The 25,956-nt window shown below is 38.0% G+C and overlaps 1 protein-coding gene across 9 annotated transcripts in view; it reads right to left on the bottom strand.

Moving 5' to 3' along the window:
- Positions 1-25,956, bottom strand: part of foxp2 (forkhead box P2) — a 191,744-nt gene that overhangs the window by 88,678 nt on the left and 77,110 nt on the right. For 8 of the 9 annotated variants that reach the window (XM_088348554.1, XM_088348549.1, XM_088348552.1 and 5 more), the window contains one exon: positions 14,647-14,824. In XM_088348554.1, the coding sequence (XP_088204680.1) occupies positions 14,647-14,817 (171 nt within the window). In that variant the 5' untranslated portion in view covers positions 14,818-14,824. Of the gene's footprint in view, positions 1-14,646; positions 14,825-17,770; positions 18,012-25,956 lie in introns of those variants that run through there. The other variant, XM_088348550.1, reaches the window with a different exon arrangement.

Raw genomic sequence — 25,956 nt, 5'->3', positions numbered from 1 at the left:
ATTTCATTGAGAAAAAAAAATGACATAAGCCGACAGTGAAAAAGGAAAGGTAAAATAAAGCTCCACTAATGCTAGTGTCCAATGCTAAAACCAGGTGATGATACAACTTGCTAATGCTAATGTTAGTTTACAGGCTGGGGGCGTCGTTGCTGTCATGCACTTTCCGGGAAAACATTTCAACATATTACCTAGTGTTTACTATGTTTGTGTACTGTAATGCTTAATCTATTTCATCCTGGTCATCCTGGAAGGGGGATTACCACTTGTGAGGCCCCTTCTCAAGGTTTCTCTTTTTCCTCACGCTGAGGTTTTGAGTTGTTCCTTGCCCGCATGTTGGTTTAAGATCAGGTGATTGTGTAATTGTAATCCTGTGCAGTCCTTTGAGACATTTTTGTGATTAAGGGCTATATGAATAAATGTGTCTTGACTTGAATGCCAGCGTCTGCTACACTAGCTATTATTAAATTATAAACAAAAAAGTATTTGTATCAAATTAATTGATAAAAAATCAATATAGACCTACCACGACTAAATAAGTGGAACATTGAGCTCCACTAAAGCTGGCGGCTAATGCTACAACCGGGTTAATAATGCTTGTCTCCAATGACAGCACTTACTATGTTAGGAGAAAAAAAATATATATTAAAAAAAAACAAAAAACAAAAGCATGGATTTAGGACTACCATGAAAAGGAAGTGAAAAATTGAGCTCTACTTATGCTATGACCAGGTCAGCAAGCCTGGTCGCTAATGCCACTCTCTGACACGTTAGTCACTATTAAATTGTAAACAAAACTCAAATGAATCGATAAAAAATCAATATAAGCCTACCACAAAAAGGAAAAACTACGTTCCTTTCAGCACCCTGTTAAATCAATATCTGCGAGCGCAGACTATCGTCTCTGTCTCTTCGGAGAGTCGACGTATAGATCTGGCTGCCTTTTATTTCCCCAGCGCTAACGCGAGACGGTTAGCGAGGCGTAAAAGCAAATGAGTTGTGAAGCGAGCATTGATCCGCTGACGGCCGCCGGACGACTGCCTTTTTATTTACGTCGAGGGGGCTAACCCCGTCCCGTACGCTTCATTTGTCATCGGACCTAAAAAATGTAAAAATTAGTCAAGTTTCTGGAAAAAGTCCGGCCTAGCATACGAAAGCGCTCTGGCGGCGGACGCAGACTAATGACTCAGAGTTGTACGAATTCTGCTGGGATTCAATTAGCGCATCGGTGATTCTCTTTGCAACTACAGGTGCGTTCACTCGGCTTTCCTCGGGGCGAGGAATAAATAAATAATAAAAAATGATTTAGCATCTGCATCCAGATGTTTCCAACCTGTCTAAAACAATTCGACAGACATGGAGTGATTACAGCATTCGTTCTTTCGTTTTTTCTTTTTCACCTTCTCATGCAAAAAAATTTATCTGTAAAATTTCTTTTTTTGCACAATTAATACCCCAAACAGTGAATTACCCGGTTTTTTTTTCTTACCCCATTGGCAGATGATTCTTTCCTCATTTCAAATATGTATGTACTGTATGTATATACTGTAGCCATAGCCTCCTAGTGGGAGATGGCTAGAGTCAAGAACACAATCACATCCTTGACTCTTTCTGAGAGATTAATACAGAGGAGGGGATACCCAGGGCCCAATTACAACCCCAAATGTCGGGCCCCAAACAGGAAGGCAATAAGTATCATTGTTATAAGTCTTGGGTATGACCCGGCCAAGGCTTCAACCAGCAACCACCCAGTCTCAAGGCGGGTGATCTACCCCAAAGGCAACTGGGTTGTTTTAAAAAATAGCACTTCTAATTTGAAGCAATCTAAAGTAAAGTATTATTCGACCACTAACTTTCTGTATTGTGTAATGCAACAGAAATCAAGTGGTACAAAGCACAAAGAACAATACAAACTACAGAGACTAAGTGACCAAAGCGAAACATTTTCTTTTCATTTTTTTGCTCAGCCTTTGACAGGGTTTTTGCTTTTTGGGTGGTACAAAAAATATTATTATTCTATAAACAAAATAATAAACATTTGTTATGAAATAAATATGTTAATGGAAATAAAATCAGAAATATATATGAATACATGCAGATTAATAATGATTTATATTATTACATTAAACATTAAAAATTCAAATAACGATGTAATGTTATGTAAAATAACATTAAATCATATCCTATCACAAGATTTTTCGTTTTTTGGGGTACCCTTAGCATATATATATATATATATATATATATATATATATATATATATATATATATATAAGAGCGCAGTGAAGTCATGAGATAGAACATTCTTGTGTGGAGTTGGCATGGTCTCCCCGTGCTTGCGTGGGTTTCCTCCCACATCCCAAAAACATGTATGTCAGGTTGATTGGCCGTTTCAAATTGTCCCTAGGTGTGAATAAGCGAGTGACTTGTCTCTTCCTGTGTGCCCTGCGACTGGCTGGCAACCACTTAAGGGTGTCCCCTGCCCACTACCTGAAGATAGCTGGGATGGGCTCAAAAATGTGCGCTATGGTTACTTTGAGTCAAGTCGAAATCAAGTCAAGTCAAATGTATTTATATAGCCCTTAATCACAAAAATGTCTCAAAGGACTGCACAGGATTACAATGACACGATTACCTGATCTTAAACCAACATGCGGGCAAGGAACAACTCAAAACCTCAGCGTGAGGAAAAAGAGAAAGCTTGAGAAGGGACCTCACAAGTGGTATCCCCCTTCCAGGATGACCAGGGTGAATTACATTTAGCATTACAGTACACAAACATAGTAAACACTAGGTAACATGTTGAGTCTGTCACTTTTGCATTATTTCTTAAACTTTTTCATTCCTGGTTTCACCAGACTATATATTACATATAGTTTCACTTTGAATAATTTAGTGTACCTTTGTAAAAAAATCCAGTGATCAAAAATCTTATATAAATATATCCATTTATTCACAGCTCTGCCTATCTTAAGAAATGTTTAAGATGAAATGAATCCACTGTTCCCTTACCTGCTTGAGCATAAAATCCCCGCAAGTGTTTATTTCATCCCCCCTCTACCTCCCCACTTTTCAAGGCTCGCAGCCTGACATTTCACAGCGTTCTCGAGAGACTCCGCCTCGGAATGGAGTTACTGGGAGAGCGCCACTGTAAATTTCAGGAGGCCACGCGTAGCGTTCCTCGACTGGAAAAAAAAGGGAATAAAAGGAGACGGCTGTCGGGAAACAGATAATAGAAGAATACTGTGTTTCGTCTGGGGAGGAGGACGCAAACAGTAGCCTTTGCCGTCTTTCACATGGCATATCTTTAGTGTCATCGCATACTATGGACGAATATGTCACCGGCTGTTTTGTTCTTGTGTATGTGTGTGTGTTCGTGTCTTTTGCGAGCTCGCCCGGGGAGACAAAGAAGGACGGCGGCCGTTGTAAATAAAACGAACACGGAAACTGTCGTAACCACCGAGCGGGGCCGGTAATTTTCACCAAGACGTATTTAGCCGTTGTTTATGAAAGTGGACATATTTCAGGTGGAGTTCTTTCTCCCCGTCCCAGGAACTGATTGATGCGCCGGTGGCGTCTTATTTACACGCCGAAGTGAGGCAATCTCGGCCCTTCGAGATAAACCTAATGAGCTTCTTTGTGTAAGGGTGCAAATGAGACGGCCCTTCCCCCTCCATCCCTTTTTCCTTTCCGTTCGCATCCAAAGGGGACAGTCTGGGTGATTAGGCCTTTAAATTATGCTCAAGGGCAAAGCACAGATTTGCATCTTGTGTGTGAGAGCGTGTGAGGTAAAAAAGAGAAAGCAAGGTGAAGGGCAGGAAGGGAAAAAGATGCTAGAGGCTTATTTGTGAGAGGTGACAATAGTTAAACAATGCAAGTCAGCAGTTTTTTTCAACGAGCGCTCATTGACTTTCTTCGAATCAGATCACAACCCCCCGACTATAAAAACTGACAAATGAGCCGTCACCTGCTGTCAAAATTCCCCTCAGGTTAGTTGCTGTCATTGCCAAGCAAGCACGGGAACGGGCCGGGTAGGCCGAAACAGACTACAGTCGAACCCAAGGATATGGCGACCCCACCTTAGAATGTTTTCACTTTACAGCAGGGGTATCAAAAGTATTTAACTCAGGGGCCACAGGGTGGAAAAGCAATCTCAAGGAGAGCGATTTAGTAAATGTAAAGGATAAGAATTGTTCTTTAGCTGGAAGGCTGTGTTTCTTTCTTGAGGCTCACAATTAAATTATGATTCAGGTGTGTAGGATTAAATTTAAAAAATACTTTGTTTTCCTTCACCTATATTTAATCTCTTGTAGTGTTTATCAACTGTGCATTCGCATAAAAAAAGCCAAACAACTATCATATCCAACACATTTAACTCATGCAAGTTGAAAAGTGACTAGGGGACACCATGAACTGGTTGCAAGCCAGTCAAAGGGCACACAGAGACACACAACTCACTCGCTTATTCACACCGAGGGACAATTTGGACCAGCGAATTAACCTGACATGCATGTTTTTGGAATGTGGGAGGAATCCGGGGTGCCCACACAAGCACAGGGAGAACATGCAAACTCTGCACAGGAGCGCTAGTAGCTGGATTTGATCCCATCACCTCAGAATTGTGACGCTAATACACTCATCCGCCGTGCCGCCTAGCATACAAACACTTAAATTAAAAATGTTATAATGATATACAAGTCTTTCTAATTTTTTATTAAATTTTTTAGTGAAAATGTTCACCTAAATATGAATCGAAAGGATCGAAAACTTCTTTAAACCTCTGCAAAGCCACACAGGTGATATTTTTTGTATTTGTATTTCTCCCTACAAGCGCGCCTGTGACATTTATTTTAAGTAGAATAATACCAGGATGGGTTTCCTCAATGGTTTCTGGTTTATTAATGGTAGTCTTTAAATACAGCTACAGTGGGTGTTTTGCGGTTGGCGCCTTGCTTTGGCGATATCAAGTGGACATATCTAAAACTGCAGGCCGTTGTTTGACTCATTTTTCTCGTGATTTTCTCATCATCATTTTCGTGGGCCATATTACAGGGTCTGGCAGGCCGTTTCCGGCCCATAGGCCATGAGATTGACAGTGTGGATTTATCCCATTATCCCTGTGTATCTAACTTTAGTTTGTCATTTTTGGTTTTGTTTTGTTTAGTTCTTTAACTTTGTGTTCGATAATGGTTCGACACACTACAATGAAAGTGCAGAGAGGATACATCTGTATTTGCTGAATCTTTTGATGGCTTAAAAAGTTCAACATTTTACTTTAATGGTTAATTTTTGACTGAAGAAGCACCCACAACTGACTAAATGGTGGACTCTTGATGGAATTTCAACAATTATTGTCATAAAATATTGAAGAATACCTGCAATGTTTTCAAACAGTTGTTTTATTAGCACATAAGGTAGAAGCAATATGAGTTTTGTGTAAAGGTTTATATTAGACCCCCGGGATATGGTGCCCCACCTTATTTAAATTCGCAGTGAGGAATAAAATGTATTTTGCCCCTTGTTACAGATTTTTCCCAACTGTATGACATCCACAGAAAAATATGTGTGTGCAAAACTAAAGAAATCCAAACTTTGCAGTGTCCATGTCTTTAGGGTTAAATGCTGGTCAAAGAATAATGCTATTGGCTGGACTGCTTCCCACAATGCTTTTCTGTTTCTTCATAATATTGTATTTGCAACGGGTCCCCATTATTGCTGTAATGCCAAAGGAAAAGCAAAATGATGCTCATAATAAAAAACAAAGCTTGCTATTATCAAGAACTACAAAAAGGAAACCTGGATCTCTCTCACCGTTAAGTTGCATGGCCTCAACCATCTCAAGTCACATCACATCAAAAGTAAATCAAATTTCATTTTTTCTTTGAACGTATATTTATTTAAAATGCTATTTTATATATAGTACACTTAAGTGGTACTTCTAATATATATATATATATATATATATATACATATATATATACTGTATATATATATATATATACAGGACTGTCTCAGATAATTAGAATATTGTGATAAAGTTCTTTATTTTCTGTAATGCAATTAAAAAAACAAAAATGTCATACATTCTGGATTCATTACACATCAACTGAACTATTTCAAGCCTTTTATTATTTTAATATTGCTGAATTTGGTTTACAGCTTAAGAAAACTCAAAAATCTTATCTCAAAATATTAGAATATCATGAAAAAGTATACAAGTAGGCTATTCAACTAATCACCTGAATCATCTAATTAACTCGAAACACCTTGCGAGGGTTTCCTGAGCCTTAAAAACACTCAGCTTGGTTCAGTAAACTAAATCACAAGTATGGGGAAGACTGCTGATCTGACTACTGTCCAGAGGACCATCATTGATACCCTCCTGATGGAGGGTAAGACACAAAAAGAAATTTCTCAAAGACCAGGCTGTACACAGAGTGCAGTTTCAAAGCATATCCACAAAAAGTCTGTTGGAAGGAAAAAATGTGGCCGGAAACGCTGCACAACCAAGAGAGATGACCACAGCCTTAACAAAATTGTGAAGAAGAGCTGCTTCCAGAATTTGGGGGGGCTTCAAAGACAGTGGGCTGAAGCTGGAGTCCAGGTATCAAAAGCCACAGTTCACAGACGTGTCCGGGAAATGGGCTACAATAGCCGTATTCACATGGTCAAGCCACTTCTGAACTCAAGACAACGGAAGAAGCGTCTGACTTGGGCTATGGAGAAGAAACACTGGACAGTTGCAGAGTGGTCCAAAGTCCTCTTTTCAGACGAAAGCAAGTTTTGCATTTCATTTGGAAGTCAAGGCGCCAGAGTCTGGAGAAAGGCTGGAGAAGAGCAAAATCCAAGTTGCTTGAAATCCAGTGTGAAGTTCCCACAGTCAGCAATGGTTTGGGGAGCCATGTCAGCTGCTGGTGTTGGTCCACTGTGTTTTATCAAGTCCAGAGTAAATGCAACTGTGTACCAAGAGATTTTAGAGCACTACATGCTTCCATCTGCTGAAAAGCTCTATGGAGATGAGGATTTCATTTTCCAGCATGATCTGGCACCTGCCCACAGTGCCAAAACCACCAGTAACTGGTGCACTGACCATGGCATCACTGTCCTTGATTGGCCTGCTAATTCCCTGCCCTCAACCCCATCGAGAATTTGTGGGGTATAGTTAAGAAGAAGATGAAAGACACCAGACCTACAAATGCAAATGAGCTGAAGGCCGCTATCGAAGCATCCAGGGCATCAATAACACCTCAGCAATGCCACAGGCTGATTGCCTCCATGCCACGCCGGATTGATGCAGTAATCCGTGCAAAAGGATTCCCAACCAAGTACTGGGTGCATCAATGGACATTTTCAAATGTTTGATTTAGTTTTGCTGTTATAAAATTATTTTTTTACTTGGTCTGAGGAAGTATTCTAATATTTTGAGATAGGATTTTTGAGTTTTTTTCAGCTGTAAGCCAAAATCAGCAATATTCAAATAATAAAAGGCTTGAAATAGTTCAGTTGATGTGTAATGAATCCAGAATGTATGACATTTTTGTTTTTTTAATTGCATTACAGAAAATAAAGAACTTTATCACAATATTCTAATTTTCTGAGACAGTCCTGTATAGGGTTACGCTCTTTGAGGATATTGGCCAATATATATATTGTATTTGATTTAGGGTTGCAAGTGTTTGGAAGACATAAACTATGCTTTTACTATAGTTTTCATATCCCCGCTATACGAAAATTTCACTTTTCACCTCGTAATGAATTATTGTCGTATCCAGGGGGTATACTGGATATATATAGACCCAGTAGGGGGCAGCATATAAACTCATCCATCCAGGCCAATCAACTAACAGCATGCTCATCAATGATCGATAGCTTGCGTATTCGAAAAAAGGCGAATGATGAATCCGTCCCACGTCGGCCATTACGCGATTGCGGTTCTTGCGTCGCCAATTAGCACCCGGCGACATTCATCATTGGCGCGACGGCTGGCAAATTACAATCAGATAATGTAGGAATCTAATCGAGGATCTGAAATCAAATTAGCTCTATTTAGGCAACCTTTTTGGGGGGGTGCTGAAACCACCGTCAGGAATTCGATTGCTGACACGGTGCTTATTATTCAGATCTATAGATAGCGAGGTTTCCTTTTAATATCAACTTAGAGAGATGACTCGATTAGTGCCGGCAGCAGAGATAGAAAAAAAATCCATAATGGTTTTGAATCAGTAAGGAAGGACTTTTATTTTTTATTTATTTTGAATAACAATATAACTTCACAAAGTGCTTTATTGCTACATTAAAAGAAAACAAAGTGAAAGGACAATTGTATTTGATATTGAGGATGAAACCAGTTTGCTTATTCTATTATTATTTTCTTAGCTCAGTACAAAACAATTCTTACAATGGAAAAAATATGAGCAGCTGGTTTCAAACTAAAAGCTGCTAGATAATTATCATTATTCTTATCTAAAAAAAATCATCTAATTTTAATAAAGACATCATATATATATATATATATATATATATATATATATATATATATATATATATATATATATATATATATAGGGCAGCACGGCGGCACAGTGGTTAGCGCGTGTGCGGCACAGTTCTGAAGTCGTTTGAACCTCCAAATCCAGCTCCCGGCCTTACTGTGCGGAGTTTGTATGTTCTCCCCGTGCTTGCGTGGGTTTCCTCCGGGCACTCCGGTTTCCTCCCACATTCCAAAGACATGCATTTCAGGTGAATTGGCCGGTCCAAATTGTCCCTAGGTGTGACTGGGCTAGTGAGTTGTCTGTCCCCGTGTGCCCTGCGATTAGCTGGCAACAAGTTCAGGGTGTCCCCTGCCCACTGCCCGATGATTGCTGGGATGGGCTCCAGCACCCCCGCGACCCTACTGAGGATAAGCGGTGCAGCTAATGAGATGAGATGAGATATATATATATATATATATATATATATATATATATATATATATATATATATATATTTACATTTTGAGCAAATGGTCAGTGCAATGGTCTCTTTTTTATTACATTTTAGATTAAATTTGGACGATAAATATTACTTGACATGAGGCAAATTACCGGGCAGCATGGCCGCTGGGTGGTTAGCACGCAGCTCCACGGTGCAGAGATTCAGGGTTCAAGTCCAGGTACTGCCTCCCCTGTGTGGAGTTTTCATGTTCTCCCTGTGCCTCTCACATTCCGAAAACATGCATGTCAGGTTAATTGGCAGGTCCAAATTGTCCCTAGGTGTGAATGAGCAAGTGAGTTGTCTGTCTCTGTGTGCCCTGCAACTAGCTTGCAACCAGCTCATTGTGTTCCATGCCCAGTGCCCGAAGATGGCTCGGATTGGCTCCAGCACCCCCGCGACCCTACTGAGGATAAGCAGTGCAGATAATGGATGGATAGATGGAGACAAATTACTGTATGTAATAAAGGTTATGTCAGATACTTTTTCATATTTTATATATTATTTTTCTGAGGTTAGTACAAAATGAGAATAAATATATTTCCAAACATATTTTATTTAGAATTTTACTAAAGAAGTAATTGAAAATAGATACAAATTTCTGGATCAATACATAAATAATAAAGTAAAATAAGAAAAAAAATGTACTTAGAAAAAGAGAAATTATTTTAGATTGCAGTTTTTACAGTTTTTTTGTATTTGTTTTTACCATTATAAGGATTATTTTCTTATTTTACAGGGAAAAAAAACTAAAAACATATATATAATTTAAAAAAGGGTAAAATACAAAAAAAATCTTTCAAATTTAAGACGTTTATTTTCTTCAACTTAAGAAATAAATTAGCAACATGGAGGAAAAATGTATGTGTTGCAATGCAGTATTTTTTAATGAATTCCTTGAAATTAATGTTCGTTGTTCTTTTCTTTATCTTTTATTTTGAGATTCTGAGTATTGGACGATGCTATTACATTTTTTCTGTAGTTACCATCTTTTTTTTTTTAAGTGAAAATAATACTTTCTTTGTGGATGTTTTTCTGTCTTGTACTACGGACAGACTGAAGAGATCTTTTCTTCCTCATGCCATGAGGCTCTTTAACTCTACCCGGCAGAGTAAAAGCCCACAGTAAACCACACCACCTACATTGCATATTACCGAATCTTATTGCAATATGTATTCTGTGTAGCACTATTTAGTTATTCTATATAACACGCTACAGTGGGCATTTGCACGTCACACTGGGTATTTGTATATTGTATTCTTTTTGCTTTATTATTGTATTGTTCTCAGCTCAGGGATGCTGCTGGAAATGTGAATTTCCCTTCGGGGATGAATAAAGTATCTATCTATCTATCTATCTATCTATCTATTCTAACTTATATTCAAGATGGTAAAATTGTTTGATAATGTCCACGTTGGATAATTCTGAACATTTCAAGTACTAATTTTCATTTTTTTGCAAGATAAAATATCTTTAAATGAGGCTACACAGGTCATCTTAGGGGTCTCCTAGGTGCCCACATGCACCAAGTTGGTGAACCCTGCTTTAGACAACTTTAGCATTTGAGATTGTCCAAAAGATGAAAATTTAAGACGCCACTTTTCTTATTCAAGCTGGAAGGAATCTTCCAGGTGACAGCACAAGCAGGGTTGGGGGGAATTCATCAAAGCTTATTATTAATCATCCTTCCAGCAGCGTGATGAGAGCGGGACCCACCGGACCACTCAATGTCATGCCAAATGGGGGGGCAAAATTACTGATGAACCCCCCTCCACCGATTTGAAAACACTCCGACCGAACAATTGAAGGCATTTGTGTCTTAGCTATTATTCAGAGTTTCCGATGGGAAAAAGTGGCGATGTGCTGAAAAGCGACAACCTCTAGGGTGCTCAAAGCGGTGCGGACGGTGCTGCAGGCTTTGCAGACCCTGCTTCGTTTTGCAAGGCTGACCCCCAGATAACAAACACTACCATGGGGTTTCAGCTGCTCCCAACAACACACACAAACTTATTTAAGTACAACTTAAGTACAAAATGACCAGCAAAGCAAAAGAGCGCAGAACTGTACAAACCCCGAATAAAAAATACTTAAAATAAGTAAAAATGTCTTATTATGATAATATGGTAGCTTATAATCTAAATCAGATGTTTTTGGAAGTTGAGAGCTACGTTTTGCTACTACTAGCTACCAGTTTGATATGCATTTGTCAAATAACATGTTATTACAATGTTATTACTGTTATTATTGTGTTACTACCATGTTATTACTATGTTATTACCCGGCTATTTAATTTTGAAAAAGGCTTAGTCAAAAACCTCACATCAGTTAGAAATCACACTTGCTAGAAAAGCACAATGACCTATAATATATTTTCAGAACCTGTCTTCAGAATACTCAGGTGGTCTTAGGAGGCTACCTGGTTGCCCACGGGCATTATGTTTAACAATACTGGTCTAAGTTATCTCTTTTATTGTATTTAAGCAATTGTACCTTAAAACTACAATACATCACTTCAAATAAGCAAAATTATCTTATTTAGCATACAGTAAATTATAAAGAGCAGTATGGCATGGTATGGTACGGTGTGGTGTGGTGTGGTATGGTATGGTATACATGGTCTCGTTTTCAAAGAATAACAAGTTAAAATACCTTTAAACGAGAGAAAAAACCATTCAAAATTAGCAGCATTGTCTTGCTAGCATAGGATGAATTATAAAAGAATAATAGGGTAGGGTAGGGTAGAGCAGGGTAGGGTAGGTTATGGCATGGCATGGCATGGCATGGCATGGCATAGCATGGTATAGTATAGTATAGTATAGTATAGTATACATGGTCCCCCTTTTTCTAGAATAATAAGTTAAAATAGCGTAAAACCAAGAAAAAGAAACTTAAAATAAGCAAAATTGTCTTGTTTAGCAATATAATTACTAGAAAAGTACTTTAAATTTGTTACATACATGATTAACTGTGAGAAAATGTGATTAATCACAATTAACTAACTACTTGACAGCATTTAACAAGTGTATATCACACAAGAATCGGCTCTATGTAGCGTGTCCTAATTATTGAAAGTGTAGAAAAAAAAATGCCGTAAACCTAGAAAATAGCACTTCAAATAAAATTTTCTACCAAAGTGGTAAGATATTATGTGCAGTGCTAATTTTACTTTTATAAATATTTTGATTAATATTGTAATAATTTTTTTCTAAAGAACGAAAATACTTAAAATAAGCAAAATTGTTCGATCTAGCAGGTGGTAAACTTTAAAAGTAGAATATACTATAAAAGACTGTTTCAAAAGAAAAACAAGAGCGTTTGCAATGGGAAAGAGTGTCGCCGTGGTGATAAGCGCCGACCGTTGCGGTGCGCGAAGCGGCACGGACAGTGCTGCAGGCCTTGCTTCATTTTGCAAGGCTGACCCCCAGCTAACAAACACCACCGTGGGGCTTCAGCTGCTTTCAACAACACACACAAACGTATTTATGTACAACTTGTGGACAAAATGACCAGCAAAGCAAAAGAGGGCAGAACGGGTCCAAACCCAAAGCGTCGCCCCACGATACCTCTAATACCCCCTGCGACCGCCCTCGCTGCTCTTTTGGCAAACTGTCAAAGCCATCATTCACCATGACGAGAGACAAGAGGCACTTGACTCGTTTACTCCGCAGGCGCCTGACTTTCAAAAATACCCTACCAACGCATTTGCTGATAAGTTGAGGGACTTGACTCAAAATGTGAAAAAAAGAGCTAGGAGGAAGATTGTGAATACTAAAACAATGTGTATGTCAATTCAAAGAACTCCTTCCTGTCTCTTTCTATTATATACCCGTCATTATTGTTCTTCTCTCTCTCTCTCTCTCTCTCTCTCTCTCTCTCTCTCTCTCTCTCTCTCTCTCTCTCTCTCTCTCTCTCTCTCTCTCTCTCTCTCTCTCTCTCTCTCTCTCTCTCTCTCTCTCTCTCTCTCTCTCTCTCTCTCTCTCTCTCTCTCTCTCTCTCTCTCTCTCTCTCTCTCTCTCTCTCTCTCTCTCAACCCATCAACAAACAGCCTTAAAATGTTCCGGTCAACTCCTAAAAATAATCTGTCAATATTGGAAAATTTTAGTTAATGTAACCTCTGCATTCACAGACATAAAACTTTTTAGATAGCTTTGGGGCATTCAGTGGATATATTTTAAACTGCAAGCCATAGTATGACGCGATGCAGCTCAATTTTTTTTTTTTTTTTTTTACTCTTTTTTTTTAACTTTTTATTTCTCACACCAATTTTGACAGAGGTTTGATTCCCCCATCTTACATCAACACAAAATATATACACTTGACACACTCATAAATAACAGAAGGAACAACAAAGAACAAAAAATGCTATTAATAGAAAATAAGAATAAATGCTCATACAATAAATCCATACAAAAAGAAATATATATATATATATATACACATACACATACACATATATACATATATATATACATACACATACACATATATATATATATATATATACATACATACATACATATAAATTAATACATCAAAATATACACCCAAAGGAAAAAAAAAAAAAAAGAAAAACAAACACACATAATAATTAGGGGGAGGTGTTTAGACATCAAGTAAAATTTGTGTGATAGGCTTCCATCTTTTCTCAAATTGGTCAAGTTTCAGTTGAAGTCTTGCAGTGATTTTTTCCATAATGTACATTTGCTTTAATTTGTCTCTCCATTGTTTTATGTCAGGCGGTTGTGGTTTCAGCCAGGACACTGTGATCATTTTCTTTGCTACCAGAAGCATTACCCTTAGTATATATTTCTGTTGACCAGATAGTAATTCTTCTGGCAAAATTCCTATTATGTAAGCCTTTGGGTCCAACCGCAACTCCCAGCCAGTGATTAATTTTATTTCTCTCTGGATACTTCTCCAAAAATTTGATATTACAGGGCAATTCCAGAAAATATGCGTAAAGTCTCCGACCCCCCCACAGTTACGCCAACATAGATTCGAGGTATTTTTATACTTTGAAGTGATAGAGGGTGTATAGAAGAATCGCATTTTTACTTTCCATTCAAACTCCCTCCATGTCGGGCTGTTGGTTATTTTGTGTCCCTCTTTCGATGCAGCTCAATTTTATCTTGTTCTTCTACAAGCATTGTCTCGCAGGCCACATACAATGATGTGGCGGGCCATATTTGGTTTGCGGGCCATCAGTTTAGGACATTTGGTCAAAAGCCCTCTGTTTTAAATGTGTTTGCCTTTTTATTCTGACAGTCATTTACCTTATTTTCTCTTTAAAGTCTTTCTTATAAGTTAACCCTGGAGTGCCATATCTAATCTTGCTGCTCAAAATGTTTCTTCACGTTGATTCTATTCTATTCTATTCTATTCTGCATGCATAATTTAAACAACGGTTTAAAAGTGTGACTGCCTCTTGGTGTCTCTGAGCTAGTGCCAAGACAGGAGGCCCTCTGGTGGTCACTTACACTAAGAACTCCCCTCAAACACAACACGCTTCTCCTTTTGTAAAAGCCTCTCCCAAAAATGGCACACAACTAGCTAGCGAGCGTCCACAAATTCCAATCGTACTTCAACCAAGAAGTGCCAAAAAGAGAAGAGGAGAGGAACGAGGTTAGGTGGGAGATGCAGATAGCAGGGGTGTTTGGGTAATGGATAATGGCAACTTACCTGCTGTTGTTGCAGATGCAGCAGCTCGACGGCGGTTACATCGCCGTTATCGCCAGTGCTTGATCTGCCGTCTCTACCGCCAGCCTCTAATTGGCTGCTCATTCCATTTTGACTCATTGAACTGTTGCTTATTGTCTCTGTGGCCGACTCCTGCATCATCATCATCATCATTTCAAACCTAGAAGTGATTAAGAGGCACCGGTTAGGGCTCGTCTTCTTACAATACTCCCCTCACGCACACCCCACCCCCCCTTCCTATATATATTTTTTAATGCAGCCATTATCCTCACCCCCCTTTTTGCAAATGAATGCATTTTAAAAAAATGGTGGGTGGGATGCGAGGAGGGGGTGCAATTATGCATTCATTGTGTAAATGAAGCAGTACAAAGAGATGCACGTCCTGGTGCCATTTGACAAGGGAGTGAGGTGGGGGGGGGTTAAATGTGGTTTAGAACCACTAAAATCCGGGCATAAATTAAAGATTCGAGAAGTTACATTAATACCGCCATCGGTGTCTCACTAAATAAAAGCGAATCATTTGTGCCAAGAAAGGATGGGACAATTATTCCTCGATTAAAACATACATAATTTCTCGCTATCGTCCTTTACGACAGACACACGGAAAATATTTTCCATCTTGACCCTGCTTGGCTTTTATTATTATATTATATTTTATTGAAGTGGTTTATTGACGCAAAAAGGAAAGAGGGAAAGGGGCGTGGCTAAATCACAAATCGATAAAACCCTATTCAGAGACAAACAAATTCAGTGAAACACAATTTTGACCAAAATTAATTTCTGTGTTTTGATATTTTTGCTCACATCAATAGTGGACAAAAAAAAAGAGATAAAGGCTCCCTGCATGAAACAATTTTGCTCGCTCAGCTCCTGCTCTCTGCAATAGCTGATTGGGGATAATGGATTGTGGACAAGAAAGTGCAGTTAATTTTAGACATGTTAGAATGGATTGCTTCAGAGTCCCAAACCGCGCCGCTCCCCCTGAAGGTGCTCTACTGGCTCCTGCTTGCAGTAATAGTGAACAGGAATAACAGATCGCAGCCGCATAGGTGCTGTTCATTTTAGGCAGAAAAAAAACTGTAAAACACAATTTCGACCCTGCTGGAAATTTGTGTATAAATTATTTATTTTAAAATGGTTTAATAACGCAAAAAGGGCGCAGTAACGAAAAAAGAGGGGTGGGGCCAAACCTTAAAGATTTGTTTAAACTCCATCCAAGACAAAATAAATCTGGTAAAATACTATCTGAAGAATAATATTTCGCCCGGCTGTATTTAATGACGCAAAAGGGGCGGGGTCAAGATAAATGGGCGGGGCTAAACCACCTTTCTTTAATAAAAACTCAGTCAAACTCTGACCGTGTTGGATTTCTGTTTTATTTTATTTCTTAATTTTTAAGTGGTCAACTGGAGGAAAATGGCAGAAAAATGGAAGGAAGGGGTGTGGCAAAATTAAAAGACCCCCAACTTAAATAAAATAAAAGCAAAAAAACAATCTATAACATAACATTTTGATCCTACTGGATTATTCTCTCTGTTTTATATATTGAAGTGGTCTAATGCCAAAAAAAGGATGGAGGAAGGATGAGAAAGGGGTGGGGGCTTAACCACAAATCATGAATTGTCATCGGGGACAAAATAAAATCAGTAAAAATATCTAAAAAATTGTATTTTGATCCTGCTAGAATATTTTTTTTCTTTTGAAGTAGTTAAATGATGCACAAAGGGCGGAGTAAAGACAGGAATATTTGATTAGAAATAACCCGAGTCAAAATAAACTCAATAAGACACAATCTGAAAAATAACATTTTGACGCTGTTGGATTTTTAGGATTATTTTGTAAATTGTCTAATGAGCCAAAAAGAGTAGAGCAAGGAGCAACGGGTGGGTCTAAATCACAAATATTTGAGTAAACTAGATCCGAGATAAAATAAAACCAGTCAAACCCAATCTGAAAAAACACATTTTGAATCATCTTCCGTCTGAAAAGGCAAGAAATTTATCGCGACTATCATTAATAAGAACGGCATAAATTATGTATATTAGCTCCTCTGGCTTTCTCTCACCCCTGTAATAAATGTTTCATCCTTTTTTTTTTTTTTTCGCGGGGGCAGAGAGGACATCACTCAACACTCTCGCCGGGATATTTACACAAATACGTACCTGGTAAAAAAACGTCTGGAGAAAATGCACGTCTTGGTTTTTTAATTGTTCTCCTTCGTGAGAAAAACATTTCCAGGGAGAAAACAAAGGAGGTAATGAGCGCCTGCTTGTGTCGTGTTCTTCTCTGGCCTAGTAAATTCAACTCTAAATACAATAGTTCCTCTTCATACGAGCTTACTTTGATCCAGGACTTTGCTCGTAGCTCAAATTGCTCATGCAATGAGCAGATTTCCCCAATATGCAATTATTAAACACTAATTGGTCTGTTCCTTTCCTTCCAAAAGTAATCCAAGTGGACGTTTCATAGCTATAAAACACATCTTCCTGATCACTAAAAGAGCATTCATATAGTAACTTAACAAAAGATGCAGGAATCAGACAAATAAGATGTTATTAACAAGATAAAATGTGAGTTTATTATGAGCATATACATACGCTAAGCGTGTCGCAGTAACAAATATGTGCGCATGGTGCCGTTGAAAGCGGAGTAACAGATCACATAGCCGTTAACTTCTAGGTTTTCCCGGTATTTTATACATTTTTTGATCATTTCAAATTGCGTTTTGCAAATAAAACTCGTATAACTAAATGCTCAAGTTCACAGGTGCTCGTGTAAAGAAGTACGTACTATACAATATCACCTTGTTTTTAACGGGCTTAGATTCCAAAAACATTCCGCGATAGCCAAAACCTGCAAATTAGAAACCTGTATTCATTTATTTACCAAGTACACAATTACATCAAAGAACAAACCCAATTTACAGGCAAAAATATTTGATTAGCAGATGAAAGTACTGTACTGTATAAAGTTTTCTTGTTTTTCACATAACTTCTGTACTGCTAAATTATTATTTTAAATATAATGTTTTGATTTTCAGGACACTGCATTTCGACTTCACATAATACAATGTTCTGAGGTCATGGGTTCAAATCCAGCTACCAACCTTCCTGTGTAGAGTTTGCATGTTCTCCCCGTGCTTGTGTGGGTTTCCTCCGGGCACTCCGTTTTTCTCCCACATTCCAAACGCATCTATGTCAGGGTAATTGGCAGGTCCAAAGTGTCCCTAGTTTTGTATGAGCGACTGTATGTCTCTGTGTGCCCTGTGACTGGCTGGCAACCACTTCAGGGTGTCCCCTGCCCACTGCCAGAAGATAGCTGGAATGGGCTCCAGCACACCTGCAACCCTACTGAGGATAAGCAGTGCAGATAATGGATGGATGGATCATACAATGTCGCCATCATGTCGAGGTTATGGAAAACGGCATTTACCTTTCTTAGACAGGGGTCGGCAATCAAAAAAAGAGCCTAATTGGACCAACAAAAAAACAAAATGTGTCTGGAGCCGCAAAAAATTAAAAGACTCATACAGTAAAGGCTTATGAGAAAGGAAAAACATCTTGATCTTAATTTGAAAACGACAACAATGTGTCCAGTTTGTTCCAATCAAACTTTTCAAAGTATCAAGAAGCCAATAGGAAATGCCAAAGAGCAGAGAGTGCAGCTCCAGAGCAAGTTTAGCAGGTAAGAGGTCCAACAAGCATTGAAAGCTCTGACTTTTGGTGTTTTTATTGGTCCAGAGCATTTTTCTGATGGCTTTCAGAGAAACTTGAAATTATAATCAGAATGCAGAACATCATACATGATGAAAATGTCAGAAGTTGAAAAACCGTGATAAGTAAACCTTGAGACAGAAATAAGCAAATTTGGCCTATCTGGCAGGCGGTCAATTATTTATATAAGTATAAAGTGTCCCATTGACTAGAAAAACAAGGTAAAAGGGCTGGAAACTGAATGCCTTATTTTCTTTAATTGTTCTAGGCCGCTAAAAAAAAGGGAACAAATTCCTGGGGAGCAAACAAAAGGAGGGAATGAGCGTTTGCTTGTGTCGTGATCTTCTCTGGCCTAGTAAATTCGCTTTTAATGGCGTTGTGTGTGCGTGTGTGTGTTTGAGCAGAGGCTGATAGAGGACAGGTCTTAAAGGATGTCCACATCTCGGATAAACAGGATCCGGCCGGGAAAGAACAAACAGGCCTGAGCTGTTACACAGAACAGGGCGACAGCTGCCTGGGACACAAGCAAACAGGGATGAGGCCTGCTTGTGAACAAATAGGCCCCTGTTTAACACTCCGATGATGGAAGCGAGGGGACGGGGGATATAGAGGAAAAGGGTGTGGGGGGGTGTCACAATGCAACATCCAATCCGCTGATGGATCCAGAGAAACTCAAGGCCGCGTCCGAGATCAGCCCGGGCTAATAAGTATTCAAATGAGGCATAAATTTTACATGGCTGATGTTTAAAATATTCAGAGAAAGACTGTCTGATTGCCTCTACAACGATTTTCTTGAACATTCTAATGGTGGATGGTTTTTTTTCAAGTCGGATCGCAAGAAAGAGCAGACAAAGAGATAAGATTCCCAAAAATATATTCCGGAGTGTCTTGCGGACGTATGCAAAACGTATCGGCGGAGATCAGATGCTGCTTTAACCTTAATGGCAGCGCCGGGATCATTTCATTAGCCGGCTAAAAGGCGGCATTCAAATCTGCCAATTAAAGTGTCAATTAGAAACACGGCCCAGAGTTGATGGGACGGGAACAAGCACACACACATAGTAGTGATTTGACGTCTATCTTGGAGGGGTTTGATCAAGAATATTAAAAAGAAAATTCAAATCATATCCCAATGATATTTTATATTGTTTTTTTTACATTGTGAAAAAAAAGATCCAAATCCTTGACCAAAAAATAATATGCAATATTTCTTCATACAGCAGATGGTAAACAGAAATAATTCAGTATTGTCTCATTTGACTAGAAAAACTATGCAACATAGCTTGAAACTAGAAAACATTTTTTAAAGCCTCCAAATAGGGGATTTTTTTTATTTTTTTGTACATAGGTAAGTTTTTAATATATATATATTTTATATTTAATCAGAATTTTTGACAAAAATAGTAAAATGGTCTTATACAGCAGATTGTAAATTATTAATTCTTTGCTAATTTTATGTTTTTTTCATTAGAAGATATTTTTTCAGAATCCTGGGAAAACATGTTCTTAAAAAGGGTTAATTTTGTTTGATTTAATAAGGCATTTTTTCTTGTTGTTTATTCAAGAAACAAAATTCAATATACCCCTAAAAACAAAAATATATTAACTTAAAACACAATAAATATTCTGTCTAAAGTATGAATTTATTTTTTTGTATTGCGGATGATTTTGGGATTGTTCTTACATTAATTTTTGTAATTTTTTAGATTTTTTTGTTTTACTTGTTTTCTGTAAAATAAAATTAATTATATTATAGAATATTTAGCTTATTCCATTTAGCAGGGAGTACATTGGTTTTTTTTCTCATTGAAAGATACCTTTTAAAAAAATGGTAAAGAACATTTCCTAAAAAGGCATATTTTTGTTTCGTTTTTTATTTTTGGTTTGAAAATGGTTTTCCTTTATTCTATTCCAGGATAATAATAAAAAAAATGTTGAATATACTTAAAACAGTTATAATAGTATATGACTGAATATTCTGCCCATGGGGTACGAATGTATGTTTTGCAATGTAGATAACTCCAAAAGACTAACGCCAATCTTGGTCACTGCAATGAATATCTCCATTCCCATCATGGCCCTTGTAGCTCTACCTCCACACTTGACAAATAAACATCTGGAACATTGACTTAAGGGAGGTCGCAATTCCGATTTGGGGTGTTTCTGAACAAACATGGACTCTGAAAGGAATTCTCAAGAACTCTTCAGAAAATGCGTCAAGATTCCGCGAAATTCATTGAACCATTGCTGGAAATGGGTATAGAAAATCCATCAGACCTGGGATGATTTTTCATATTTTATTAAATAAATAGGATCAACTCTCCTAAAGTAAGACAAATTACAGCCAAAATGAGCAAAGTTTCTGCCAAGGGGGTAAGATTTTATTTTTGTACTGTCAAGTTACCCTGCACCTGGGAAATAGGGAAAAATGACTTGGTTGGGGGTTCAAATCCCAATCTGGGGTGTTCCTGAACAAACACGTACCCTGGCTAGAATTCTCATCAAGTCAGAAAACAAAGAACCCCGGAGATTAATCAAATCTTTTCTGAAAATCCATCATGCGTGGGAGGAATTTTTTTTTTAATTTTATAAAAGAAATTAGATAAAATATCCTAAAGCAAGAAAAAATAAACAGTACCCCAAATGTGCAACATTTTCTTTTGAGGGGGTAAGCTTTTATTTTTTGTTCTCTCGGGTTACCATGCACGCTTGACAAAAAAGATCTGGAAATATGATTTTGGGAGGGGTGGTCCCAATCCTGTTTTGGGGTGTTCCTGAACAAACACGGACCCTGAATGGAGTTCTCAAGAACTCTGTAAAAAAACTCATAAGACCCCAGGAGATTTATCGAATCTTTTCTAGGAATGAGTAGAAAATCCATCAGGCCCGGGAGATTTGTCAAATCCTCTCCCGGGATGAGACAACGATACACTCCTGAGCACCGAATTGACGGCGGTGGGGGGGGTGCGCGAAAGAAGCACCCCTCCATCTTTGTTTGTCGGGCTCTAAAAGCCCTTAATGTTGCCTCATTACCTGTCCTGTCTACCGCTCTATCATGCGCCGTAAACACACAACGCCACACCGACCATCCATCCCAACCGCCGCACAGCTGTCGGCTGTCCACCGCCGCATTACACACGCAAACACTACACACACGCTACATACACACTATACACACGTTACACACGCATACGCCACCGGTTATGCACAACAAGCACAACAATTCATTGTCTTGGCTTTTCGAAAAAAAAAAAGGCCATTAATGGGGAACAGGAGCAGTAAATATGTGAGCGGACAGTTCCTTATCACTTAAAATTACAGAATGCATTGCAAAATATGTACAGGGCAGTCTTAGAAAATGAGACCATTGTGATAGAGTCATTTGTTTTCTGTTATGCAATTGAAAATTGAAAAATGTCATACGGTCAATAAAAAGCATGCGAAATATCACAAGCCTTTTATTATTTTAATATTGCTGATTATGGCTTACAGCCTACTAGTATACTTTCTCATGATATTTTAACATTTGAGATGGGATTTTTGATTTTTGAAAAGGCTCTCAATTGATTTGTAGAGTGTGAATTTTTTGTCACAATATTCTCATTTTCTGACTGATTTTCTACAATCAAATTAAGGATGAATATGTTAAATCAACTTTCACATTGAAACTGAGTTAAATCAATACTTGGAATCTTTTCAACGTCTCTTTGACGTCTTTTCAACGTCAATTCAATTTCTTGACCAAAAAAATGTTTTGGCCATTTTTACTTTGAAATAAAAATTATTTTTCTTATTGTTGCTATTTAAAAAAAAAAAAATTCTGATTAAAAACACTTAGATTTTTTTAATGACTATTTTTTCAGTGAAGGATAAAAAAAAAACAATATTTTAAAAATAATGTATTTAATATTTTTTATGATATTCTGATACAGTTTTTTCCTACCCCATTTTAGGTTATATTATATCATATATATATATATATATATATATATATATATATATATATATATATATATATATATATATATATATATATATATATATATATTAATATATTGGATATCGTCACTGATATAAAATGAGAAAATAATTATTAAAATAGGCAAATTAGCAAGACAATCTACCAAGTGCTAGGTGAGAAAATGTTCCTAATCGACACATCAAAAAAAAAATTCTTACCCAATTGGTGGATACATTTGCCTATTTCAAGTGTATTTTTGCAAAGTGATTTTAAAAAACACATCCATTTAATACAAGGAAATCTTTCTGCCAGTTCGGTACAAATGTATTTTCGGGTATGTTGAGAATTTTATGAATTGTTCTAGGAAGTATTTCTTAAAAACAAGCAAAATAATCTAACATCTAGAAAATAAATAATTTACTGTTTGTATTTTTTCTCAAAAAAACAAAAAAATATCTCAAAACAAAAGAATTTTCTCCATAGGGCCATCACCATCCTTAACAAGTGCACAATGCTGTGAAAAACATATATTTTTTTACTTTTATATATATATATATATATATATATATATATGAAAATAAGTTTAATTTTTTTATTTCCTGACTCTATTTTGGAAATATGTTGTATTTAATGCCATTGCATTGCACTTTTATTCTGATGCACTTTTGTTCTGATGCGCTTTCAACATAGGCTGGTCATTTTTAATCTTATTTTTCTCTTTTATTGCATGTTTATCCTGACTGTCACGTCTAATTGTGTCGTAAACGATGTTCAGTACGTTGATAACAATGACATTAAAGACTATTCTGATATACTTAAAATGAAAATGCCAATGGGGTGAGATTTTATTTTTGGAGTGCGATGGATGGGATTTTTCTCGCCTGGCATCTCCGAAATAATAAGAAATTACATTTCACACTCGGGTGGCTCCTCATCAAACGGGGGTACGGTCACCAATTGGAATATGTTCTGTGCTTGAGTGAAATGAATTCATCATTGCCATACGTCACCAAATATGGTCGGCGTCGATGTTCAATACTTTAGAATGGATAATAAATCAAAATGAGGTGTATTTGTGTGAACTATGACGACGTTCAACCTGCAAATTAAAAGTAAGTTGTAAATATACGCTTTGAACAAATCCGACAACATGATCCAATGTGGGTTTGCGTTGAAGCTTTCTTCAAGGGAGTACAACTGGTCTTGAAAAGCGACAGCCCCCCTAAATTAGGTTAGGCATGCTGTTCTTTAAAAGCCGCCAGAAAAGAGCATTAACTGGCGTATGGTAATGGGTTTCCTCTCTCAGATAGAGAATTTCTAAAGTGCTTTAGCTTTGAGAATTAGAGAAAAAAAAGGTGCAAGAGTGCAAATCATATTTACAAAATCAGAAATAGCGGCCAATGAAGAGATGAATGTGAATAATGGACTTTCTCCGGGATTAGCGCCGTTCAAAGCCGCCAAATCAAAATGCGGTTATCTGCCGTCCGACCGGCTGCGACGACAAAACCTGTCTTCGTGTTTCAATTCTTCGCCGATAAATCGTTACAGAGTGATAGTGGGCATTCAGTCAAGAGTCTCCCCGACTTCATTCTCGTCTATTTACAATAAGAAGATGAGACGCAATGCGATAAAAGGCGTTTTTAGCCTGGGAATAGGCCTATTTATTTGATGTGTGTGTGTAGGAAAAGAGTGTGTGGGGAAAAATACCAGTAAATAGGCTTGTGCAGAGAACAATTCTGTCTGGAAATGAAATATTACAAGTAACTGTATTGCAAAAAACTATATTAAATTATTTGTATTCAATTACTAACCCCCTAAGAAAAATCTGAACGAAAAGGCAACAGATTTTTTTTATCATTCACAGACAGCTTTAACTCCGCCATAGTGGGGGCGAGCGGGACAAGTGACGAAAGCCCATCAGTCAGTCCTCATTTGCATATTTGCCAATTGCATTAATTAACTCAGCCCACCTAATCAGGGCTAATTGACCTATAAAACCGGTGGAGGGAGGGGGGGTAGCCTTCCTTGTCTGGTCCAATCATCTTTAGCAAGAGCAAAGGAGGTGCAAAAAAAAAAAAAAAAAAGAAAAAAAGCCAGCGAGTTACATTTCAAAAGTCCTGCGCGTGGTCGCGCAAACCCCTGGACCCCCGGACCGAACAGACTTATCACGTGTTATCGGATGCTCTGAGACGTTTAGCGAGATCGCCCAGTTGGAGACGTATCACATTGAGGACCTGGTAGTTATTTCTGCTTGATTAGAGCCATAATACCTCAGACCCATCCAAAGCTACCCGCTACCACTGATTGATGTCGTCATTCCCCCCCAGCAGTCGGGCATCGATACATCTTAATGAATTGGTAAATAAGGCCGAAGATTGCGTTCGAGAACCAGGCGACACTCCTCATTCATAGCAGATAAGATTTATGTAAGCAATAAGAGGGCATAAAAAAGACAGGGGGTGAGGGTGGAGTGATGGAGAAGGGGTAGAGGGGGGACAAAAAGTCACATACAAATAGGATGCAGGTCCTTCTCGAACTTAACACTGGCTTAGTCACACTTCTTTCATGCTCGATGGGGACTTTCCAAGTTGTCGCGTCGGCCATATAACCCATGTTCCTGTCAAATCTTTAAAATGCATTTTACAATATTTGTGTAAAGGGGAAAAAGAAACAATGGAACAATTTAAATATTCATGTTTCAAGACAATATTGCCAAGCCGGTTATTATTTTCCCAATTTTTTTCAAGATTTTACAAACGTAATGAAAAAACAAAGCCAGAGTGTTACCCGATCCGACTTTTTTGCCCCCTTCTAGTCCCGCCCCCCCTTAACAAGATGCAAATGAAGCCTGTGCCGCTTAACTGCATCATTTATGTGGATAATAGCGGCATCATCATCACGGAAACTCAAATTAAATTACATCACAATTAACATAACAAAGTGACGGGCTCAACTTTCAAAACAAATAAGGCAAGCTCGGCTAATGAACGCGGCTAATTGGCCGGCGAGGTAAACACGCTTCTCGTTAAATAACCGCAGATATATATTTTGGTAAAAATTTAAAGAGGCGGCGGGCAGGAATAAGGGGGGGTGCTTGCTGAAAAGTGAATATCGCCATGGGGATTCGTAGCATTTAATTTTATCGCGTTCCAGAAGCTATTACAGGCCAGACTCTGGAGAACAATGCAAATGATCCGCCTTCAAAATAGACTTCGGACCGTTCTCCATGTGAAGTAATCGCAAAGCTCATTATGCATTATGCTCTTAAATTATGAAGAGAAGCCCCCATTTTTTCGTCTTCTTCACATTCCTGCACAAAGCGCTATGAAATGTTAATAGCGCCGGCCCGGTGGCATGCGTGCGTGCGTGCACTCGGCCTCATCAATATTTAAGTCAACAAATTATCCGACACTTGTCTTTGATAACGATAATTAGCGCCTGCTTGGAGTGACCTCTTCAGACTAAACATCTGTTCTGTGGGTTTGTTTGTTTTCTTCTTCTACTAAACACACATCTGCATGTGATTAATATTGGGTGTGAGAGAGAGACTATGTGCCCTTTAATTATCTTGTGGCGTATTGTCTGATATAAAGTAGCAGGAAGTCACCCCCGACCGGC

The sequence above is a fragment of the Urocampus carinirostris genome, chromosome 11 (genome assembly GCF_059441175.1).
Source record: "Urocampus carinirostris isolate Australia breed hairy pipefish chromosome 11, RoL_Ucar_1.0, whole genome shotgun sequence".
NCBI lineage: Eukaryota > Metazoa > Chordata > Actinopteri > Syngnathiformes > Syngnathidae > Urocampus > Urocampus carinirostris.
Note: the sequence above shows the minus strand (reverse complement) of the source record. Positions and strands in the feature narration are given on the sequence as shown.